This window comes from Panthera onca, chromosome E2 (assembly GCF_046562875.1).
Source record: "Panthera onca isolate mPanOnc1 chromosome E2, mPanOnc1 haplotype 2, whole genome shotgun sequence".
NCBI classification, from domain to species: domain Eukaryota; kingdom Metazoa; phylum Chordata; class Mammalia; order Carnivora; family Felidae; genus Panthera; species Panthera onca.
This window is the reverse complement of record NC_138353.1, coordinates 10916764-10937285: the sequence shown is the minus strand read 5'-3', so window position 1 is coordinate 10937285 and position 20522 is coordinate 10916764. Positions and strand designations below refer to the sequence as shown.

At 51.8% G+C, this 20522-nt stretch overlaps 1 protein-coding gene across 4 annotated transcripts; it reads right to left on the bottom strand.

Annotated features, from left to right (window-relative positions):
• Positions 1-323: 323 nt before the first annotated feature.
• On the bottom strand, positions 324-19125 carry FBXO46 (F-box protein 46). 4 transcript variants are annotated; one of them, XR_014136226.1, is made up of 3 exons: positions 19046-19124; positions 1180-2707; positions 324-954 (listed from the first exon to the last, which is right to left on the bottom strand). XR_014136226.1 is itself a non-coding variant. In XM_060651490.3 (2 exons), exon 2 carries the CDS (start codon positions 6570-6572, stop codon positions 4761-4763), a length of 1812 nt encoding a protein of 603 aa, XP_060507473.1. In that variant the 5' UTR covers positions 6573-6654; positions 19046-19125; the 3' UTR covers positions 3677-4760. The 4 variants fall into 4 exon arrangements, 3 of the variants coding, with proteins under 3 accessions (XP_060507473.1, XP_060507474.1, XP_081647619.1); XM_060651490.3 differs by lacking the exons at positions 324-954; positions 1180-2707 and adding an exon at positions 3677-6654 and having other exon boundaries at positions 19046-19125; XM_060651491.3 differs by lacking the exons at positions 324-954; positions 1180-2707; positions 19046-19124 and adding exons at positions 3677-6654; positions 9152-9897.
• Between the last annotated feature and the right edge of the window lie 1397 nt (positions 19126-20522).

The following is a 20522-nucleotide window of genomic DNA, read 5'->3' as shown; positions in this document are numbered from 1 at the left end:
GTACAATTTCGGTTCTCATTTTGCAAAGGAAGTGGCTAGGGCCGAGAATGATACCCCATTGTTTACAGAGCCCACGTTCTCACCCACAACTGCACTCTTAACCCCATGTCTCATCTCCCAGAAATCACCTGTGCTGGCCCAACAGATGGTTGACAAAAAGTAGCTCCTCCTGCCGCATAATTAACTGCAAGTTAGAGCGGGGTTGGAGGGACACTGGTGGCCTCTTACAGGTGGACATGGCACTAGTCGAGTTTAGAAATGGAAGTTCTGTCTTCTATCAACAGCCAGGGTGGCCTGGATCCAAGCCACAGGCACGGCTCCTGTTTGTTCATTTCTTGTGTGTTACCCACAGTGCCAAGCACTCGAGAGGGTTTCATCTCCCCTTAGCCTCACTGCCATCCCCAAGGGAGGGGAGACCATCACCTCGGTGTTAGAGACGGGGAGCCGTGTGTTCAGTTACACACCCCGGGCTCTCTACGTCTCCTGCAAGACCTCCCAGTGGGGTGTACTGAGTACCAGGCACCGGGCAGGGAGGCCTGATGCACATTTCACCCTTGAATCTGGGACAGGGATCCTTAGCCCCATTTCACAGATGAGGCTGCTGGTGCTTGGCCAGGTGTTCTTCCGCAGCTCCCACTTGTCCCCCAAACTAGGGGCTTTCCGGTTTTGCAACTCTGGAGGGGCCGCTAGGTTTATCTGAAATACACCTGTTGAGCAATCCAGGTGCCGATGACTCACACATCGATCTTTCGAAGAAGGGTCAGTATTCTCATTTTGCACTTGAACAAACAGCTTCAGAGAAATCAATGGCTATAGGTCACGTAGCCGGACACTTTCATGCGACGTGTCTAGGGGCACTTTTTTTTTTTAATTCGCTCTGCTTATAATTATTTGGGCTTGTTGGTGTCATTCATCAGTCTAGGATTCGCCAACCATCCTGTCTTTAAATATTACCTTTGCGGGGCGCCTGGGTGGCTCAGTCGGTTGAGCGTCTGACTTCGGCTCAGGTCACGATCTCACGGTCTGTGAGTTCGAGCCCCGCGTCGGGCTCTGTGCTGACGGCTCAGAGCCTGGAGCCTGTTTCAGATTCTGTGTCTCCCTCTCTCTCTGCCCCTCCCTTGTTCATGCTCTGTCTCTCTCTGTCCCAAAAATAAATAAACGTTAAAAAAAAAATATTACCTTTGTACCATTGTCTCTTCTGATTCTAGAAGGTCAACTGAATATGTTAGACATTGTATTCTCCATGACATTCTTTCATATTTTTGTGTGTGTCTCTTTTTTGTCTCTGTGCTAACTTTTCAGACCTAGCTCTAGTTCAACAAATCTTTTTTCAGTCATGTCTTATTTGCTGTTTAGCCCAGCTATTGAGTTTTTACTTTGGGTTATTGAGTCTGTGGCTCTTTTTTTTTTTCCCTGTTATTGTTATTTAATATAATCTGTTGTCAAATTGGCTAACACACAGCGTGTAAAGCGTGCTCTTGGTTTTTGGGGTAGATTCCTGTGGTTCATCGCTTACATACAACATCCGGTGCTTATCCCTGTAAGTGCCCCCCTCAGTGCCCATCACCCATTTTCCCCTCTCCCCCACCCCCCTTTTTAAAAATGTTTATTTTTGAGAGAGAGAGAGAGAGCACGCATGCACATGAGTGGAGGAGGGGCAGAGAGAGAGGGAGACACAGAATCCGAAGCAGGCTCCAGGCTGTGAGCTGTCAACACAGAGCCCAATGTGGGGCTCGACCTCACGAGCCGTGAGATCGGGACATGAGCTTAGCTGGACGCTTAACCAACTAAGCCACCCAGGCGCTCCTGTGGCTTCTTTCCGCCCACTCCCCCACCCCCCCAGATTTCCAAGCTCTTGTATAGAGCAATCCTATGAAACCTATAAGCCACAAAGAGTATCCCCTGCTTTCCAAAAGTTCATGTCCCACCATGGCACTTTTACAAAAAGACCTACACTGGTACCTATTTTCACTAAAGGAAAGAGATCTGAAGATTTTCACTTTTACAAAAAGAGCCGTTACCGTACTAATGTAGGCCTTGTGTAAAGGCGAGGTGAATTAACTTGAACTTTCGGGAAGGGGGGATGTATTCTAATCTGTGCCTGACCGGTTCACCCTGTGAAGTCTTTGTGAGTCTGCTTCTGCTGTTGTCTGTGACTGTCTACCAGTCATTGTCTGAAAAATCACTCGTGGGCATTCTGGATGACAGTTCCTTACCCCAGAGGATTTATGTTTGTTTCTGCCAGACGTCTCAGCTAAGAAGTACCCTGCAACACAGATGATACAAACCTGGGCCACACACCTGAGCCAAGGGCCAGCCTGTGTCCATGAATTCTTGGGGTCCACTTTTTTCTCTCCTTTGGTCTTGTGCTCCCCTCAGTGTTATTTAAAAAAAAAAAAATTTTTTTTTTAATGTTTATTTTTGAGAGAGAGAGAGACACAGAATCTCAAACAGCCTCCAGGCTCTGAGCTGTCAGCACAGAGCCTAACACGGGGCTTGAACTCACGAACCGTGAGGTCATGACCTGAGCCAAAGTCGGGTGCTTCACTGACAGAGCCACCCAGGCGCCCCTCCCCTCGGTGTTTAGAACATCTTCTCTGCAGTCTTCTGGGTCATCCTTACTGGAGCTTGTAGTTTGGTGGGATCCCAGCTCCTGTGAGATTTCCCACCTTGGGCAGGCTTGGCCTTGACTTCTGTCTGCTTGTCCCTCAAGGACAACTCAAGTTTGTTGGCATAAGCAAATGCCCTCAGAGCAAAAGTAGCTTCCATGCCCCATGTACCTTTCCCTTAAATTTCTGGCGTGATGTGTCCTTTAACTGTGTTATATTGGCTATTTGATGCTTTTACGATTTTTTAACTACCTCTTTTCAGCAGAAGAATCCAAATAATCTGGTCTCTCCCTCCAGAAAACTGGCCCACAAAGCCAAGCCAAGACTCAAACCCAGCTCTCTTTGATTCCAAAATCTAAGTATTAAATAACGACCGTGATGTAGCCTAGTCTCTCCGGTCATTTTTATACCCTGATGAGAATGTCAGAGACCGTTAATTGGCTCTCAATATCCATTCTTCTCTCTTCCTTTATACTTGAATTGTTTCAGTGACTTAATTCCTCTTCTTATTTAGTAAATAAGTGAGGATTTTAAAGCTTCAATTATGGGGAACACAGGAATCTTTAGTAAAATACGTTTTTTGTTGTTGGGCATGATGTACCAGCTAAGGCACAACATTTCCCAGTCTCCCTTGCAGCCCTTCCATGTGGCTTAAGCTGTGACTAATGAAATGTTGTATGGCACAGTAGTTCTGGCAGGAAGGAGTCTTCTCTTCCTGCAAAATAATGATGGCTGGAGTTCTAGCAGCCATCTTAGACCATGAGGATGGGGGCCACAGCCAAAGAATAGTGAGCCAGAAGCAGCCTGGGTTCCTGATGACTTCAGGGCCACCGTACCTACCCATCCTGGATTTCTAAAGAGATAAAAACTATCTTGTTTGAGCTACTAATAACGTTGAGATTTTTGAATCCAAATGGACACAGACGAAGCAGAGTCAAAAACAATCTCAAGCTAAGGGACTTGGCTGACGATTCTTTTCTCAGTCTTTTCCAGCTCACCATGCAGTGGCCCAGGGCTCCCTCCTCTCTCCAACCCCCTCCCTAAACAACACACAAACCAGTCCGGGCCCAGCCTTATAAATATTGATTTTATAGAAAGGACCAATTCAAAACTGGTCAGATGCCACACACCAGAAGCTTCCAGAACCACAAGGATGAAAATCCAAAACCAAAAAAAAAAAACACAAAAAACCCCAAACAGAACAAATGAAAATACCCCAGGCCAAACTGCCTGAAAAATCAAGGTCTCAGGTGACCAAAGGATTCTAAAGAAACTCACGTGGCTGAGGCTGGAGAGACCCCAATGCCTGAACAAGTACCCAGAATGGAAGGAAAAACAATCCGGAAATTCAAACCCACAGTCCCTGCCCACCGGCCCCCCACGCTGTCAAGAGCGAGGCAAAGGGCTTCACAGCTTTTTTTTTTTGGGGGGGGGGTAGAGAAGCGATGGCAATAGTTTAAATAATGGGAGATGGGGAATTTTTATATTTCAGCTTTATTTTCTCTTCTTTAGGGGAAGCGAAGAGACTGGTAGCTTTAGGTTAAGAAGAAAACAGTGATTTTTTTTTTTTATTGTTTTAATGGGGAAAACATCTAGAAATGGCAGGTTGCCATGAAAAGTGCCACATCTGATCTGTGATCTGATGGCCCCCAATTCCTAAAGAGGAGGTGGGTGAGCCCTGGTGTGGCAGGTCAGGAGAGATACTGGCTTTGCATGCTGCAGCCTCTTGGGAGAACACAGCTCCAGAGACAAAGAACTGGCTGGCATGGGATGGGGGCGGGGGGTGCAGCACAAGGGGGCCAGAATGGGGGAACCCTTAAGTAGTACCAAAATTAGCTGCCGTCTGCTCCCTGCTGGTGGGTCCCTGGGGTGTAGAGTGGCAAGGAGGGTGTTGGGGCTGAACGGAGAAGAAATTGAGATGCTGATAAAAACCACCCTGCTCGCGGGGTCCACGGGCCCTGGGTCTGAAGAGTAGAAAACCAATAGGGGTCGGTCGATCGGAGTGCCTTCTCAATCATCCCCCTGAACCCCATCTCGGTTCTGGAAGGGGATCGACACCGCCTGGAGGGTGACCCAGTCCTGGCCCTGGGCTCCCAGGGGGCAGGGGGAGGGGTGGGCACGGTGGGCTCTCCCCCCACCCCTCCCCCGGCTTCACCTCCCTTCCTCCCGGCCGGCCCGGCCCCCGCCCGGCCCGTTGCAGGGCAGCACCCAGTTGTTATCGTGCAGACCCAGGCGGCAGCCAGGCGTCTCGCGGTCCGCTCGGCGGCAGCACATCCAGTAGGAACGTCCGTAAGGCAGGTCGTGGTGGTAGGGCTTCGGGTGCCAGCGGCAGAGCGACACGTCACCCTTCTCGTATCTCTTGCGGCACTGCTTGCAAGGGTCATCGCGATACAGGGGGTCGCGGCTCCAGCGCGAGTCTGTGGCCCGCACACCGAACGCCTCAATGATGCCCTTGAAGTGGTGGCAGGTGCACTTGAGGGCCGCCAGGGCCCGCGTGGGCAGGAAGCTGAAGATCTTCACCAGCACGTGCTCGGGCAGCAGCAGCATGTACTGCCGCGGCTCCAGCAGCCGCTGGATCTTGAAGCGGATCTCCAGGAAGTCGTGCGACACGTGCCGATACAGGCGGCACAGGGAGGTATCCGCTGTCCCCTCGGCGTCGTCCGGGCCTGGCGCGGTGGTGGGGGAGTCGGCTGGGGGCGGCTCGGGGGGCCCGTCCGGACCCCGGGACTGTAGGAAGAAGAGCTGGCCCGGTGGGGGCGGCTCCTCGGGGCTGACCGTCAGGCACACCGTCTCCTCTTTCACATTCTTGGTGCCATCCTTGCCAAAGAAGATGCACTCGTCCACCACACCCGTCACTACCACGTCCACGTGGAAGCCTGACGCGCCGCAGTCCCGGGCAGGGGGCGGAGGGGGCGCCGGGGGAGTGTCCTCAGGCCTGGCAGGGACCGGGCTCTCCCCCTCGCTGGCTTCATCCGCCCGAGCCAGAAGGAACTCCACATTGCTGGGCAGGGCATCCCGAGAGGGGCTGATGAGCTGGTACAGGTCACAGGTGATCTTGTCCTTGGCTCGGGCCCCGGGGCCTGGGCTGCCGGGGTAGGCACAACCGGGCCGGCCGCTGCTCCCGTTGGGCAAGCTGCCGTCGGGCGCCCGGGGCTCTCGGCCGTTGGAGATGCGAAAGGCGATGCGCACCTCCCCTGGGCCGGGCCCAGGCCGCTCCTCTTTGCGGAGGCCTTTGGCTGGAGGGCTGTCCCGCTGGGCCTCAAAGTGGGCCACTGCCTCAGCTACGCGGCTGCAGTCCCCGCCACCAGACCTCCGCTCGGACCCCAGCCCTTTGGCAGGCCCACCCTGCTCAGCCGACACGAAGACCACAGGCGCCGGGGTGCCGGGGCGTGGGTAGTTCTGCAGGGCCAGGGCGGCCCGCTGTTCCACCAGGGCCACCATCTCGGCCACAGAGAGCAGGTCTACATCCTCACCAGCTGAGGCTGGGGCCCCTTCAGCGGCAGGGGGCCCCTCTCGGCCCCCTGGGTCCGGTGGAGCCTTAGTAGGCTCAAGACAGCGCCTCCTCCGCTTGGCCTTGGAGCTGTCACTGCCCCAGTGCCCCTTGACCTTCATGGAGCTGGCCCGGCTGCCCCCCCCACACTGGTGGGCCACAAAGAAGGCCACCTTCTCCTTTGTATTCCCGGGCTTGATCACGTACCACGTGTCCAGCAGGACTCGCCCCTCATCGCCAGCAGCTGCTGCGGAGAGGAGCGGGGCAGGCTGGGAGGCAGGGGCCTCCGTGGCCAAGGCGGGCGGGGTGTTCTCTGAGTGGGCAGGCCCGTGGTCTGGCTCGGCCCCGCTGCCCGGCTCCGGGCAGGCTGATGGCTTGAGGGCCGCGGCAGGCGGGCGCGGCTGGTTCTGGGAGTAGGTGCCAAAGGGCCGGGGGCACCAGAGCTGGAAGGGCAGGAGGCCGCTGCGGTCCATCCTGGGAAACGGTAGCAGACAGGCCGGGGTTCACCGCATTTCAGGACCTGCCCGGATGGTCAGGGGAGGCTCCGCAGGCCACCTGGAGACAGGGAAGAGGAGGTTGGGGAGCTGGGGGAATAGCTTGCCCTCCTCCTACCACCCCGGCCTCAACCTCTTCTGAGGGGACAGACCAACTTAGACCACTGAGAACTCTACTCCTGCCCCGCTGCACAGGTGAGCAAAGGGAGGGCTGCAGAGGGGATGAGAGCCGGTCTTTAAACACCCAGAAGGTAACCAGAGCCGGCAGCCTGTCGCAACCGTGCAGGTCATACTCCGTGGCCCGACTGCCCTCACTCACGATCCAGAGGCCTCCTGCTACCATAACCCTGGACTCTAGTGAAAGTAGCAACTGACAGGTCCTCCTTTGTCTCCTTGCTCACCCAACAGCCAGTTCCTCAAAAGACAAGAATTCCCAGCCCTACCCACAGCTATGGCTACTTGAGCCCACGGAGGAAGGAATGAGGTAGGCTGGGCAGGGGGAGAAAATCCAAGGTCACAGCCAGCCAGGCCCTTAAGAAATCAGCTCTTCACTTTGTTCAAGTCGTGGGGCTCCCTGAGACACCCTCAAAGCTGTGTGTCCTCGCCCAGAAAGAACGCACACACTCGCACAAGACCGTGCAGGTGATTAATTCCGTTAGGCACAGCCACAGACCTCCGGGATAAGAAGGCCTGCTCTGGTGGACACAGGTCAACTGAGTGGGGAAGGGTTTACTTAGCGTAACACCAGGCCCTCAAACTTGGTTTCGGGACTTTTCAATTCAGGGCTCTCTTAATGACGACCGTTTTATTTTGTAACCACTTTGTGCATGACCTACTCTGGAGACAATTCTGCCACTGAGTCTGACGTGATCACTTCACACTGCGGGACCACCAGGCAGCACATCCCTCCGTCTCAATCATTCCCTGGGCCCATCTCCCTCCAGGCATCTTGAAACCAAAATACTCTCCAAACCTCCAACCTCCCCAAACCTCCAACCTCCCACGTCACCATAGACCAGGGGTCAGCAAACTACAGCCCATTGCCTGTCTCTGCAAATAAAGTTTTACTGAAACATGCTCATCTATTTATGGCTGCTTGCATACTACAATGGCAGAATAGTTGCAACAGAGGGCATACGGCCTTGCAAAGTCTAAAATACTCATTATCTGGCCCTTTATAGAAAAAGTCAGCTGACCCCTGCACTACAGACTATTCCAGGGGTCCTGAATTCTAAATTCAGGCAATTCCACAGACACCACTAAAAATTCCATCATTTCATGGTCCTGTGGACAGCATTCAAAATTCAGACAGCCTCCAAACACCCACAGACACCAGTCACAAAGAGAGTCCTAAGCCTAAAAATACTTATCCCTCATAATCCATGATCCCACCTTCCCCTCAAATACTTACAACCCCTGCTGAAATCCCAGTTCTTTGTTTCAAACAAGAATCACCATACAACCCCTAAAACCTATAGAGGACGAAGTCTACCGTTCATCAATACATCCAAATGCTCAGGAATAGACACACAAACATAGCAAAAGCCATTTTCTATAGATGCTCTACAGATAACTCTACAACTTGGCTACCCTCTAAAATCCTCCCTTCAGACCCTACCCTTGTCTTCGGAATATATGCCTTCCCCCAAATATCCAGACTCTCTCAAAACCTAATTTAAATTCCTAAACCTATAAATATCCCCTCCAGCACAGAAGGCTCCAATCTCAAGGAACCCCTCGCAAATCCCATGTCTACCAAGGACTCCGACATTCACAGTGATTTCCCAACCTCACAGATACCCCAAAAAGAGGAGTCTCCTGAAATCCTATACTCCCCTCCAAATACTTTCTAAACCTCTATATGTATTTCCTAATTCCACACAAGCCCTTCGACTGAAAAAACAAAACAAAACAAAACAAACAAAAAAACCAACCAACCTAAAACATAAAAGCTCCCTAACACATAAGACTAATCCCAAACCTTATATTTTTCAAAGTCCCCCAAACCCCCAAATCCTCCCAAAGAATCCTCACAAATGACACGTGCTTATTGCGTGTTCGCTGGAGCTTATTAGATACTGTTCTAACAATTCCTGCTAATCCTCCTCGGTCCCCATGAAGCAGGTTAGCGTATTAATTAGTTCCTGTGTCCAGATGAGACACAGAAAGGTTTAACCCCAAATCGAGGGTCAGACAGGTAGGAAGAAGTTGAAGCGGCGAAAGCCCAGGCATTCTGGCTCCAGCATCGGTACCCCTGGATTCTTTATTTTGTTCCTAAGTCTCTCCGTGAGCTCCTCAAATCGCAAACCCACCAGACATCTCAAACCGCAAAGGAGACCCCTACAATACAACCGAAAGTTCCACATTACAAAAGAACCCAAACCCAAACCCCAAGGCTCCCCCTAAGCTCAAGGGAACCCCAAGTATCCCCCACACCCACGCAAACACTTTCTCAAGCCCCCAGATAACGATTAACTGCGAAGGGAGCCCCAAATTTTGAACTGCCCCCCCATTCGGACGACCCCCGAAACCTAGACACGCCCCCAAAGGGCCCTCACCCTCGAGCCCCGCCCCCCTGCGGCGGGAGAGGGAGGCAGCACATACGCATGCGCGCGCGCAAGAGAAGAGGGCCCGCCCCCTCACTCCTGCTCTCCGGACGTCGCGTGGTGGCGCGCGACTACTTTCTCTCCGCCCCTTTGTTGACAGACGCGCGCGTGACGCCCCCAGCCAATGAGCGGCTGCCGTTCGGGGCGATGCCCATATAAGGAATGGCTTGGCGAAGGGGCCTAACTTCGAAAGAGGGAGGAGTAGGCGAGAGGTGAAGGGGGTGTGGAAACAGCGGAGTGTAAGAGAGCGTGGAACAATTCCCAACTTCTTGCTAAAACGTAGGATCAAGGCCAGGACAGAGGCCATGGTATTCAGGGATAGGTACATTACACGGCTTTCCCTCTAAACAGGAGCCCCGATTGACAGTTGAGATTTAAAGGGCCGGGCAGCTTCAGGATTGAGGGCAGAAGGAACCGGGCAGAAAGATCTGAGTGCCCAGGTTTGCTTGGGAACCCTGGAGACCGAGATTTCCAGTGGGGGAAACTGGGCAGCGGGATCACATCATCCTTGAAAAACAAATGGCAGAACTCTGCAATGTCTCCCCACCCGCCTTCCCCACCTCGGCAATGAGTCTAAGGCTCTGGGCTTGGCATTCAAGGCTCAAGCTGTGTGTCCAAATGGACCTCTCCATTCAGCCTTTCCAGCCAGGCGCCCCAAATCTGACTCAGACTTAGTACAAGGAAAGAATATTAAATACTTCAACAATGCTTTTTAAATATTAGTTACCTGTTAAAATGATAATACTTAGGATATAATTTAAATAAATTACTTAAAATTAACTTCATCTCTTTCTTTTGACTTTTTAAAAAATGTGGCTACTAGAAGAGTTTAAATTACACATACGGCTCGCATTATTATTTCTATTAAACAGGGCTCACCTAGATCCTTACAAAACCAGGCTGATTGAAGAGCTATCCAAAGTGACTCCACTGCAGCCATCTGTCCAAGTGTCACCTGTCTGTCCTTCCACCACCCTGCCCCAGCCGTGCCTGCTCCCACCAATCCTGCACATCACAGCCAGAAGGGTCTTCAAGCACAGACCTGACCCTGTCACTACCCTGTACAAAACCTACCATGAATGACTCCCCAGTGCCCTTGGGAGAAAGCCCCGGTACCCTACAAGTCCAACCTCATCCCTCCTCACTCCTCCACACCCCCAGTGGACCCCGGAGGGCACCAGATCTGGCACAGAGAGTGGTTTGGTTTGAGTACTTGCAACCCTGTCTGACCCTCAGTAGAAACTATTATCCTCTCCAATGTAAGAATAAAGAAACAGAAGCCAGACAGGTGGCCTACGCAGAACTGGTGCGAGTGGGAGCAGGGATAGGAATCCAGGGAATCTGATTCTAGAACGCTGTGCCCCATTGCTTTGCTATATATTCTCTGGGGTACTAGCTCAGCCATTCCTTTCTCGAAGAAGCGAATCTCCCAGCCTGGGTCAGACTCCCCCTCTGCACTCCCCCCCCTCGGGCGCCTTGCTGTGACTCCTCAAAGTCACCAAACTCTTCCCTTCCACGGTCTTTGCACTGGTTCTTCCCACTAACTGGAATGCTTTCCCTCCGGATCTCCACGTGGCTCAGTTCTTTAATCCATTTGCTTTGCTCAAATGTAACTGTAACAGGGAGGGTTTGCCTGAGCTCCCTTCCGGGGAAACCTCCCACCTGCCCAGAGAAGGATCTCTGACGAGTCCCAGCCCTGCCCATGCTGAGTCACCACTGTCTCTACAGATGGATTTGTCTCTTCTGCTGGACAGTGAACCCAGAGGGGCCAGAGCAGTCATGGTCGTTATGGTGTCCCCAGCAGCACTGCCCAGCGTGAGACTGAATGGCTGGACCGCCCCTGCAGCTCCCTGTCTGAAACTTTACGAGGCCTGGCAGTGTAGACTCTGTTTCACAGCCAGATTCTGTCTGTGTCCGAGGTCACTGGGGCAGAATTTTCTAACTTCCCACACACTGAACCCTCCACATGGCCCTACACGAGGTCAGCTTTCAGAGAATGCTCCATGAAGGTCCAATACTGTAAAACATCGTGACCCAGAAGGCTGAAAGTTAAAAAAAAAAAAAAAAAAAAAAAAAAGGAAAAAGACCAGACAAATTATGAACCAAGAGACAAGCAGAAGAGTGCCAATACCGTTTAAAAAAAACCGGCGGGGCCCCTGGGTGGCTCAGTCGGTGAAGCAATGGACTCCTGATTTCGGCTCAGGTCGTGATCTCGTGATCTCGTGGTTTATGGGTTCAAGTCCCACGGCAGGGAGCCTGCTTGCGATTCTCTCTCCCTCTCTGCCCCTCCCCCGCTCCCACTCCACAATTGTGGTGGGAAACCGCAAAGCATCTCCCCCGAAGAGACGGGCTGGACTGATGAAATTAGTAAGGAACTGAACCACACCATCCACACCCGTGGTGGAAAGATCCCAACAGTTCGAGAATCCCCTAGCTGACATTCAGAGGCCCTCCCGTGTGCTGGCTTGGAGTTGGGCGCCGGGGCCACAGAGATGACACTGAGCTCACCACGAGGAGCTCATGAGAAAGGGGGCAGACGTCCAAATAAACAGTCGTGACCCACATGAATGTGTCAGGAGAGAAAATGACGATCACCACGGCGGTTCGCCCTCGAGCACTCGCTGGTTGCCAGGCTTGGCTCGGAGCGTTTTACGGATATTAAGTCACTTCATTCTCACATCACCTCGCCATTTCTGACCTCATTTCAAGGAAGTGGAGGCACAGAAGGGCGAAGTAATTGCCCTCAGACACAGCTTTGTGGCAGGAGTTCACGAAGTACCAGCGGCTTTATTCACCGAGCAGCAGTTTGTGTGGATCAAGTTACTCAGTCCTCAAAAACTGCAGTCCCCCCAGCAACAGCCACATACATTCTCCTTTCCCTTCCCGATTTTTTTTTTTTTTTTTTGAGAGAGAGAGAGAGAGAGAGAGAGAAGAGAGCGCGAGCGCATGTAAGCAGGGGAGAGGGGCAAAGGGAGAGGGACTGAGAATCCTAAGCAGACTCCAAGCTCAGTACAGAGCCCCATGGGGGGGCTCGATCTCATGATCCTGCGATCATGGCCTGAGCTGAAATCAAGAGTCGGATGCTCCACCGACGGAGCCACCCAGGGGCCCCCGATTTGCTTTTTCCCTTAGCACATATCACTATCTAATATACTATAAACTTTGTCTATAAAGTTTGTCGGTCTCCCCTCACTAAAACGAAAGCTCCCCCAGGACTGGTGGTTTCGTCCACTTTATTTCACTGCTAGATCCCCAGCTTTTAGAACAGCACCAAGCACTTGGCAACTCAGACCGTTCTCCCTGGAACAGTGGTCCCTGGGAGTGTGTTAGGAATGTAGTCTTGGGGCACCCGAATGGTTCAGTCGGTTAAGCTTTAAGCCTCTGACTCTTGATTTTGGCTCAGGTCATGATCTTACAGTTTGTGAGTTGGAGCCCCAGGTCGAGCTCTGTGCTGACAGTGAGGAGCCTGCTTGGGAGTCTCTCTCTCTCTCCCTCTCTCTCTTCCCCTCCCCTGCTCTCTCTCTCAAAATAAATAAACTTAAAAGAATAAGTAAATACAATAAAAAAATGTAAAAAAAAAAAAAAAAGGGAACGTAGTCTCATAGTCTCGGGCTCTGCCCTACACCTGCTGAGTCGGAATGTGCCCTTTGACAAAGTCTCTCAGGGATTTGTATGCACGTTTAAGTTGGAGAGGCAATGCCCTAACACAGCAGAGGTATGCGATGCATATTTGTTGGAACAAACTCCTAACCCTGCCATGCTGCCCGTCTTCCCTCGGGCTACTGGGGACCTCTTGGGAAAAGCTGGCTGGTTCCAGACAAGCCCCCGTGGGGAAAGCCTGCCCCCAGCACCTCCTCCAGGAGTTATTCGGGAGTGCCCTCCCAAGCTATTCGGCATCTCTTCCTCCTGAGGCCTCCTCTGGCAGCATCTGTCACCTGTCACTGCGGAATGACAATGACCTGGGTGAGGGCCCATCTCCCCTCCACCCTGTGGGTTTCTGGAAGGCTGGGACCTCTCCTCGAAGGCACAGCTGCTCCAGCCTCCGCATTTGGCTCAACTGGCCTAGTTTAGCTCTCCCGGCTCTATCCTTTCCATGGTAGCCAGAGAGACTGCTCCAAACAGAAATCAGACCACATCACTCCCCTGCTGAAAACCTTTCTGTGAGAGGCGCAAGTCTGCAAAAACAAAAATACCTGTCCGGGAACCCTTCTCAGGAAGCTACCGGAGGATTTGCTTCTCCAATATGAAAACAGTGAACGAAGAAAAAGGGAGCTATCAGATCAAAGAACTAAGTGTAGCCCCGGAAGAGAGGCAAAAGGAATCCCCACATGAAGGTAAAGGGACAGCCTGGGAGGACAGTGCGGTGCAGGAGGTCTAGGGAGAACCCGTTCCCATCAATGCACAAAGAAAGGAGGAAGGCTAACAATTAACAAGCTAAGTGCCCATCTTAAGAAGTTGGAAACTTGGGGTGCCTGGGTGGCTCGTCGGTTAAGCGGCCGACTTCAGCTCAGGTCACGATCTCGCGGTCTGTGAGTTCGAGCCCCGCGTCAGGCTCTGGGCTGACAGCTCAGAGCCTGGAGCCTATTTCAGATTCTGTGTCTCCCTCTCTCTCTGCCCCTCCCCTGTTCATGCTCTGTCTCTCTCTGTCTCAAAAATAAATAAACGTTAAAAAAAAAAAAATTAAAAAAAAAAAAAAAAAGACGTTGGAAACAATGTCAACTACAGCAGAATAAAGCAAAGAAAGGAGAAAGGCAATAAAAAGTGGATGCCTGGCCCCCCTCACTCTGACTCACGGTGATGTCCCCACCAACCTCCGCCCTCGGGGCGCCTCCATCCCAGGGATAGGGCTGTCAGGGTCATGGCAGCACAGGGCTGGGCACAGAGCAGGTGCTCAGGGAATGCACTGGTCCACCGTCCCGCAGGAATCGGTGGCTTCTTACCAGAGCTCTGTTCCTGGTCCTGCTGCTTCTATCCCCCACCCTCTCCACCCCCACTCCTGCCACCATTCGGTCCACAATCTTGATTCATCCAGGCCCCTTTCTCGGCTTTTTGGCCTCAGGGTCTGCTGGTCTCTGTCTCCCTCTCAAATTTTCCTTCCCAACAGCTCCCTAGTGATAGGAATCATCCAAATCCTCAGGATCTAGAGATTCAAGATGCAGAAAGAATCCAGGCAGGGCCTGCAGACACCCCAGCTTTCCCACTTTTCCCTATGTGTCCATAGGCAGGGTGCTTAACCCTCGGTGCCTCAGTTTCCTCCACTGTAAAATGCAGATAATAACAATACCCACCCACGGGCTGGTTGATGATTCACTGAGATCAACCTTGGTACAGTGCTCAGTGTCAGCTAGGCACCAAGGAGAGGATCAGTGTTCAGGCTCTGGGATTATTATTTTTTTCAATGTTTATTGAATTGAATTGAATTTATTGAATTTTTTCAATTGTTTATTGAATGTTAAAAATTTTTTTTCAATGTTTATTTATTTTTTGAGAGACAGAGAGTCAGAGCATGAGCAGGGAGGGGCAGAGAGAGAGACACACAGGCAGAATCCGAAGCAGGCTCCAGGATCTGAGCCATCAGCACAGAGCCTGATGCGGGGCTGGAACTCATGAACGGTGAGGTCATGACCTGAGCCAAAGTCAGACACTTAACCGACTGAGCCACCCAGGTGCCCCTGGGATTATTATTTTTTTTTATGTTTGTTTATTTTTGAGAGAGAGAGAGACAGAGAGACAGAGAGAGAGAGAGAGAGAGAGAGAGAGAGAACAAGTGGGGGAGGGGCAGAGACAGAGGGAGCCGGGCTCCAGGCTCTGAGCTGTCAGCACAGAGCCCAGTGCAGGGCTCGAACTCAGGAACCAAACCACGGGATGATGACCTGAGCGAAAGTCAAGACACTTCACCGAAGTCAGACACTTAACCCACGGAGCCACCCAGGCGCCCCCAGGCTCTGAGATTATTAAGAGAACGTGAGACTGCCTAACAGTTTGGAAATTACTGGCTGAACCAAAGACTTCATCCCTCTTTATTTAATAACTCTGAAGTGAAACTGACCCTAGTCCCTCACAGTAACCAAAATATGGACATTCCTTTGTTCCTGTCATGTACTGGGTCTCCCCTATTAATGAAACAGATATTTACAGAGCAGGTACTGTGTGCCAGCCACTTGTTCTGGGCACTGGGGATATGCAGGGAAAAAGAGATAAAAATCCTCGCCTTCCTGGGGCTCACATACTAATTGGAGGCAGTAACAGTAAAAATAGAGTAAGTTAAGTTCCAAGGTGGCAAGCGCTATGGGGAAACAAATACGGCGAGTAGGAGGACTGGGAGTGGAAGTGGAAATTATGATCTTTTTTTGTTGTTGTTAAGTTTATTTATTTTTGAGAGAGAGAGGAGGGGAGAGAACGTGAGCCGGGGAGGGGCAGAGAGAGGAGGAGGGAGAGAATCCCAAGCAGGCTCTGTGCCGTCAGATCTCACAAACTATGAGATCATGACCCGAGCCAAAATCAAGAGTCAAAATCAAGAGTCAGATGCTTAACTAACTGAGCCACCCAGGAGCCCCATAGTGAGGGTTATGATCTTAATCGAGGGGTTAGGATGGAATCATGGAGCAGGTGACAAGCCAGGAAAACTTGTACTTTTAGGAATAATACAGCATTACCAGAGCTACTAGAAATATACCATTAGAACTGGTAAAAATAGGGGCACCTGGGTGGCTCAGTCAGTTAAGCTTCCAATTCATGATCTCAGCTCAGGTCTTTAATTTTTTTTTTTTTTTAGTGTTTATTTTATTTTTGAGGCGGGGGAGGGGCAGAGGGAGAGGGAGACACAGAATCTGAAGCAGGCTCCAGGCTCTGAGCTGTCAGCACAGAGCCTGACATGGGGCTCGAACTCACGGACCGCGAGATCTTGACCTGAACTGAAGTCCGATGCTTAACCGACTGAGCCACCCAGGCGCCCCAGCTCAGGTGTTGAGCTCAGGTGTTGATCATAGGACCGTGAGTTCAAGCCCCACATTGGGCTCCATGCTGGGCATGAAGCCTACTTTAAAAAAAAAAGAAAAGAAAAGAAATGGTAAAAATATCATTGTATGAGTAAGCTTCGGACAGGCACAGGCTGAAAAACACATTTAAGATTTTAAGAAAAGGCAAAATGACTTGGAAAGCAGGCACATTTCCCAAGACGGACAAATAAAGGAAAGGGGGAGCAAAGTGTCACCTTACCCCAGGGGACCCAGATGTGACATACAGGCACAGGGACAAGTGAGAGGCTGGCACGCTTTACCCCCAAACCAATAAGTTTTCAGATAACACACTGAGAGCTGAAGAGAAAGGGTTAAAGACCCCTGAAAGCAAGCACAAGCAGGCAAAGCTAGCATGAGGGGCTGCAAATGAATCAGTAAGAGAAATCCCAAACCCGAAAAATGAGCACGAATGTCACCAGCGCTGTGACAACAGCAAGCTCCCCAGGGGCAAGGTGTCAGTCTACACATAGTAGGTGCTCTATCAACACTGTGAACTACTCAAGGAAGGAACCCCCATTTTCTGGAAGAGGAAACCGAGGTCCAGAGGGGTTAAGTGACTTGCCTAAAGTCACACAGCTAGCGTGTGATGGGGCCGGGATTCAAATCTGAGCGTTCTGGTTCCAAAGCATATGCTCAATAGTTTCTTTCCCGAAAGAATAAAAATCACAAAAACACCTCATACTTCGTATTCACTAACCGTTTTATATATGTTACCTTATCATCTCCTTACAAGAGCCCTGTGCTTGGAATGTGGCCCCAGGTTACACAAGAAAACTCGAGGGCCAGAGTGGGAATGCAACTGGGCCAAGGACACACAGCGCAGAGGAAGGGATTTGTACCCCGGTGTATCTGAGGCCAGTGCTTTTAACCATAAACTTTCCCATCAGAGTCAGAAAACTTACCTGATAAACTCAGGAAGCCTCACAACAAATGAACCAAACTGTTTCAAGATGAATTACAAAGTTACCTAACTGCCCAGGGAGGCTGGAATGACCCAAAGGTTGGGGTAAGAAAACACAGTTGTTGGAAATATTTCCTATTCACTGAAATGCCTGGAGCTGGGCCAGGCTGGGCATGGGGAAGTGAATTATTTATATTTGGCTGACGATGGGAATGGGGACAGATTGAGTCTCCGAGCAACCCCCCTTGGGGAGTCGCCCTTGGACATGGGAGCCTAGGGGTAGTGGGTGGGACACCAGAAGGGTGAGATATGGGGGCAATCTGTGAGAGAACGAAAAGGAGGCAGACTGGCTGATGTCTCCCTCACTGGTCGCTGTCTTCCACTTTCTCTCTCAAGTCTGTTTCCCGCTCCCGCTCAAAAAATGCTAACTCATGTGTATTGAGCACTTACTCCAAGAACTTTACGTGCTGACCTCCCTGGATCCTCTAACCTTCCGAGGGTTACCGATCCCATTTCATAGTTAAGGAGAAGTCAAAAGACTTGCCCAAGGTCACACAGCAAATGACAGAACCACAATTCAAACTGAAGACTGCCTCTGTTCTCGAGTCTCTGCCCTACTCTTGGCGTTTCAGTACAAGGCAAAGGGACTGAATTGCAGTGGTGAAAGCAGATTCTGTGCCAGTATGCCTAGCTTGGAATTCTGAGCCTACCATTTAATGCTGGATGACATTAGGAAAGTGGCTTAAGTTCTCTGTGCCTCTGCTTCCTCTCTGTAGAATGGAAATAACAACAGCACCTACACCCTAGGGGTGTTGCCAGAATTAAATGAGTTAATATGCACCAAGAGCTAAGAAAAGGGCCAGGCACTTCCTAAACCATAAATGTCAGCTGTAATCCACTGAGGAGAGCCCGGGCATGGCATGCTTCTTAGCCGGGATATGCCCAGAGCAGTGCCAGGTTTTGAGAAACTGCCTCCGGGGTTGGACTGATAAGGAGGGAATCCATCAGCACCTGTGACCCAGTCACATTCCTGGGGTGGGGAACTTCCCACCAACAGCTCCGAGACTGGGGACTTATTACAAGAGAGGGTAACAATCTTAAGAGGCCCTCCCTCTTCTCAGTGGCAAGTTGTTCCCACAACTCAGATAAGGGCACCAAGTTTCAGAGACGGGAGACTTGTTCAAGTCACCAAGGAGGGACCGAATGAGATCTGAAGGCTGGACTGCCAGGACACATCGACCACTACACTTTTCGAGATCCCACTGGAGAAACGCGAGTGCAAAAGGTTCTCTCTGTGGCCCTTTCTGGCCGTCTTATCCTAGTTCTGTGACTGTCCAGTTTCTTGGGAGTCTCTGGCTGGTCTAGGCAAACTATCGTTACATCCAGGCGCCTAATCTCATGCTCTCCACCCATTCCCAGTACGGTAGCCTAACCAACACATCACTCTACCATTGATTTCTCTCCTTCCACCACCTCAGCTTGCCCTCCTGCCCCCAGTCCGATCTAGAGGCCCCAACCCACCGCAGCCACAGCTGGCTTCTCCCTCGGAGCCTACAGACCCCCTCATTCATCTAGCCCTGACTCCCATGCCTCTCCGCATCCCCCAGGCTACTCCCCCTCGAAATTGCTCCCTTCAGGGCCTCTGCCGGGACGCCCAGCCCCTTCTCCAACTCGGGACTCCCTTCCCCAGCTCGGAGCTCCCTTACAATCAATCCCAAGGCTCGACTCCCTCCCCACCTCCAAGACCCCTCCCCAGCCCCCATTCTTCTACTACTCCCTCCGGCTCCCGTTTCTCCCAAACCCCTCCCCAAAGCGATCTCTCCTCGTCCAGCCTCTTCTTTAGCCACTGCCCCTTCCTTCTCGCCACCGGCCCCGAACCTCCGCCCCAGCTTTCCAGCGTCCCCAGCCCCCGCTCGGGGTTCTCACCATCTCTCCGCGCCGCAGCTCTTCTCGGCTACGCGGGTTTCCCCCACTCGCTCCTCTCCAGCCTCCCCTTCCGGGTTCCCGCCCCGAAGCCCGCTGGGAATTGGAGTCCGAGTGGCCACGGACTACACCTCCCAGAAGGCAGCGTGCTCAAGCTTGGAGGTGGAGAAAGGAAGCAAACTGGGCGGGCTGGGGAGAAGATCGACTCTAACTCCCAGGAGGCGGAGAGGGCACTTTGCGGCGCAGGCGCAGAGAGCGCCCCGCCAGGCGCTCTGGGAGATGGAGTCCAGGCTCCTCCATTTTGGCCCGGGGCCCTTTGGAAGAAATTGAGCAAATTGCCAAGAGACGTTTGTGAGGGGTGGAGAGTTGGGAAAGAGCACGTTTAGTTATACTAATTAACATAATAATTAACAGTGCCCTCTACTTTCTCAGACATTTTTCCATCGCCACCACCGCCTCCTGATTTTCTTACCACCACCTCCTAATTTACAAATGATAACATTAAGTGTTAGAAGGGAGGAAAGCCCCACGAACTAGGAACTAGTCAACATCCTAGAAGCTCCACGAGGACAGGCACCTTTGTATCTCCTTCAAGCGCCCAGAACAGTGTAAATAAGTCTTGTGTAAATATGTATTGCATACTAACCATGTGCCAGACACCCTGCAGACAACCCAAGTATTTTTTTTTTTTTAATGTTTATTTATTTTTGAGAGAGAGAGAGAGAGAGAGTGCAAGCGGGGAAGGGGCCGAGACAGAGGGAGATACACAATCGGAAGCAGGCTCCAGGCTCTGAGCTGTCCACACAGATCCCAACGCAGGCTGGAACTAACTCTCAGACCAGGAGATCTTGACCTGAGCTGAGGGCGGAGGCTTCACCGACTGGGCCACCCAGGCGCCCCCAGACAACCCAAGTAGTATTCCAACTTCGTGAAAGTTAGGGCAAAAAGAAATTAAAACCCTTCTCCATGGCGATACAGCAAGAAAGTGATTTGAACTGAAATGTGTTGGACGCCAGGGTCTCCAAGTCTCTCCACTTGGTCGTTACATCACTTTCCCTTAAGCTTCTTTTCCAGTCCATCCTCACGGGCCATCAGAAAGAGCTTTCTAAAAGACAGTTTGCTCTATCAAGGAGCATACACCTTCGCGAGGGGACCTGCTCCCGAAGGCCAATTCCAACGACCCTCCTCTTTGCATCTTTTCTCAATTTCTCGCTCTTTAACGCAGCCACTGCTTCACTAGAGTCTCAAGGGCTGTGAGCTTCCCGACTGCGCGGGGAGGACCGCAGCGAAATTCCCAGCCTCCAGCACGATCCTTGGCACCGAGCAGGCCTTCCTCAGCTATGCGCCGAAGGGAAAAGGTGGAATGAAGGCCGGAAAGGACCCTGGCCAGATCCTTCTCTGCTCCTGAGAGTCGGCGGTTGGGGAGACTCCGCCTCCTCGGGATCCCGGGGTCCTGGACCTCAGGAATCAGCTGAGGGGG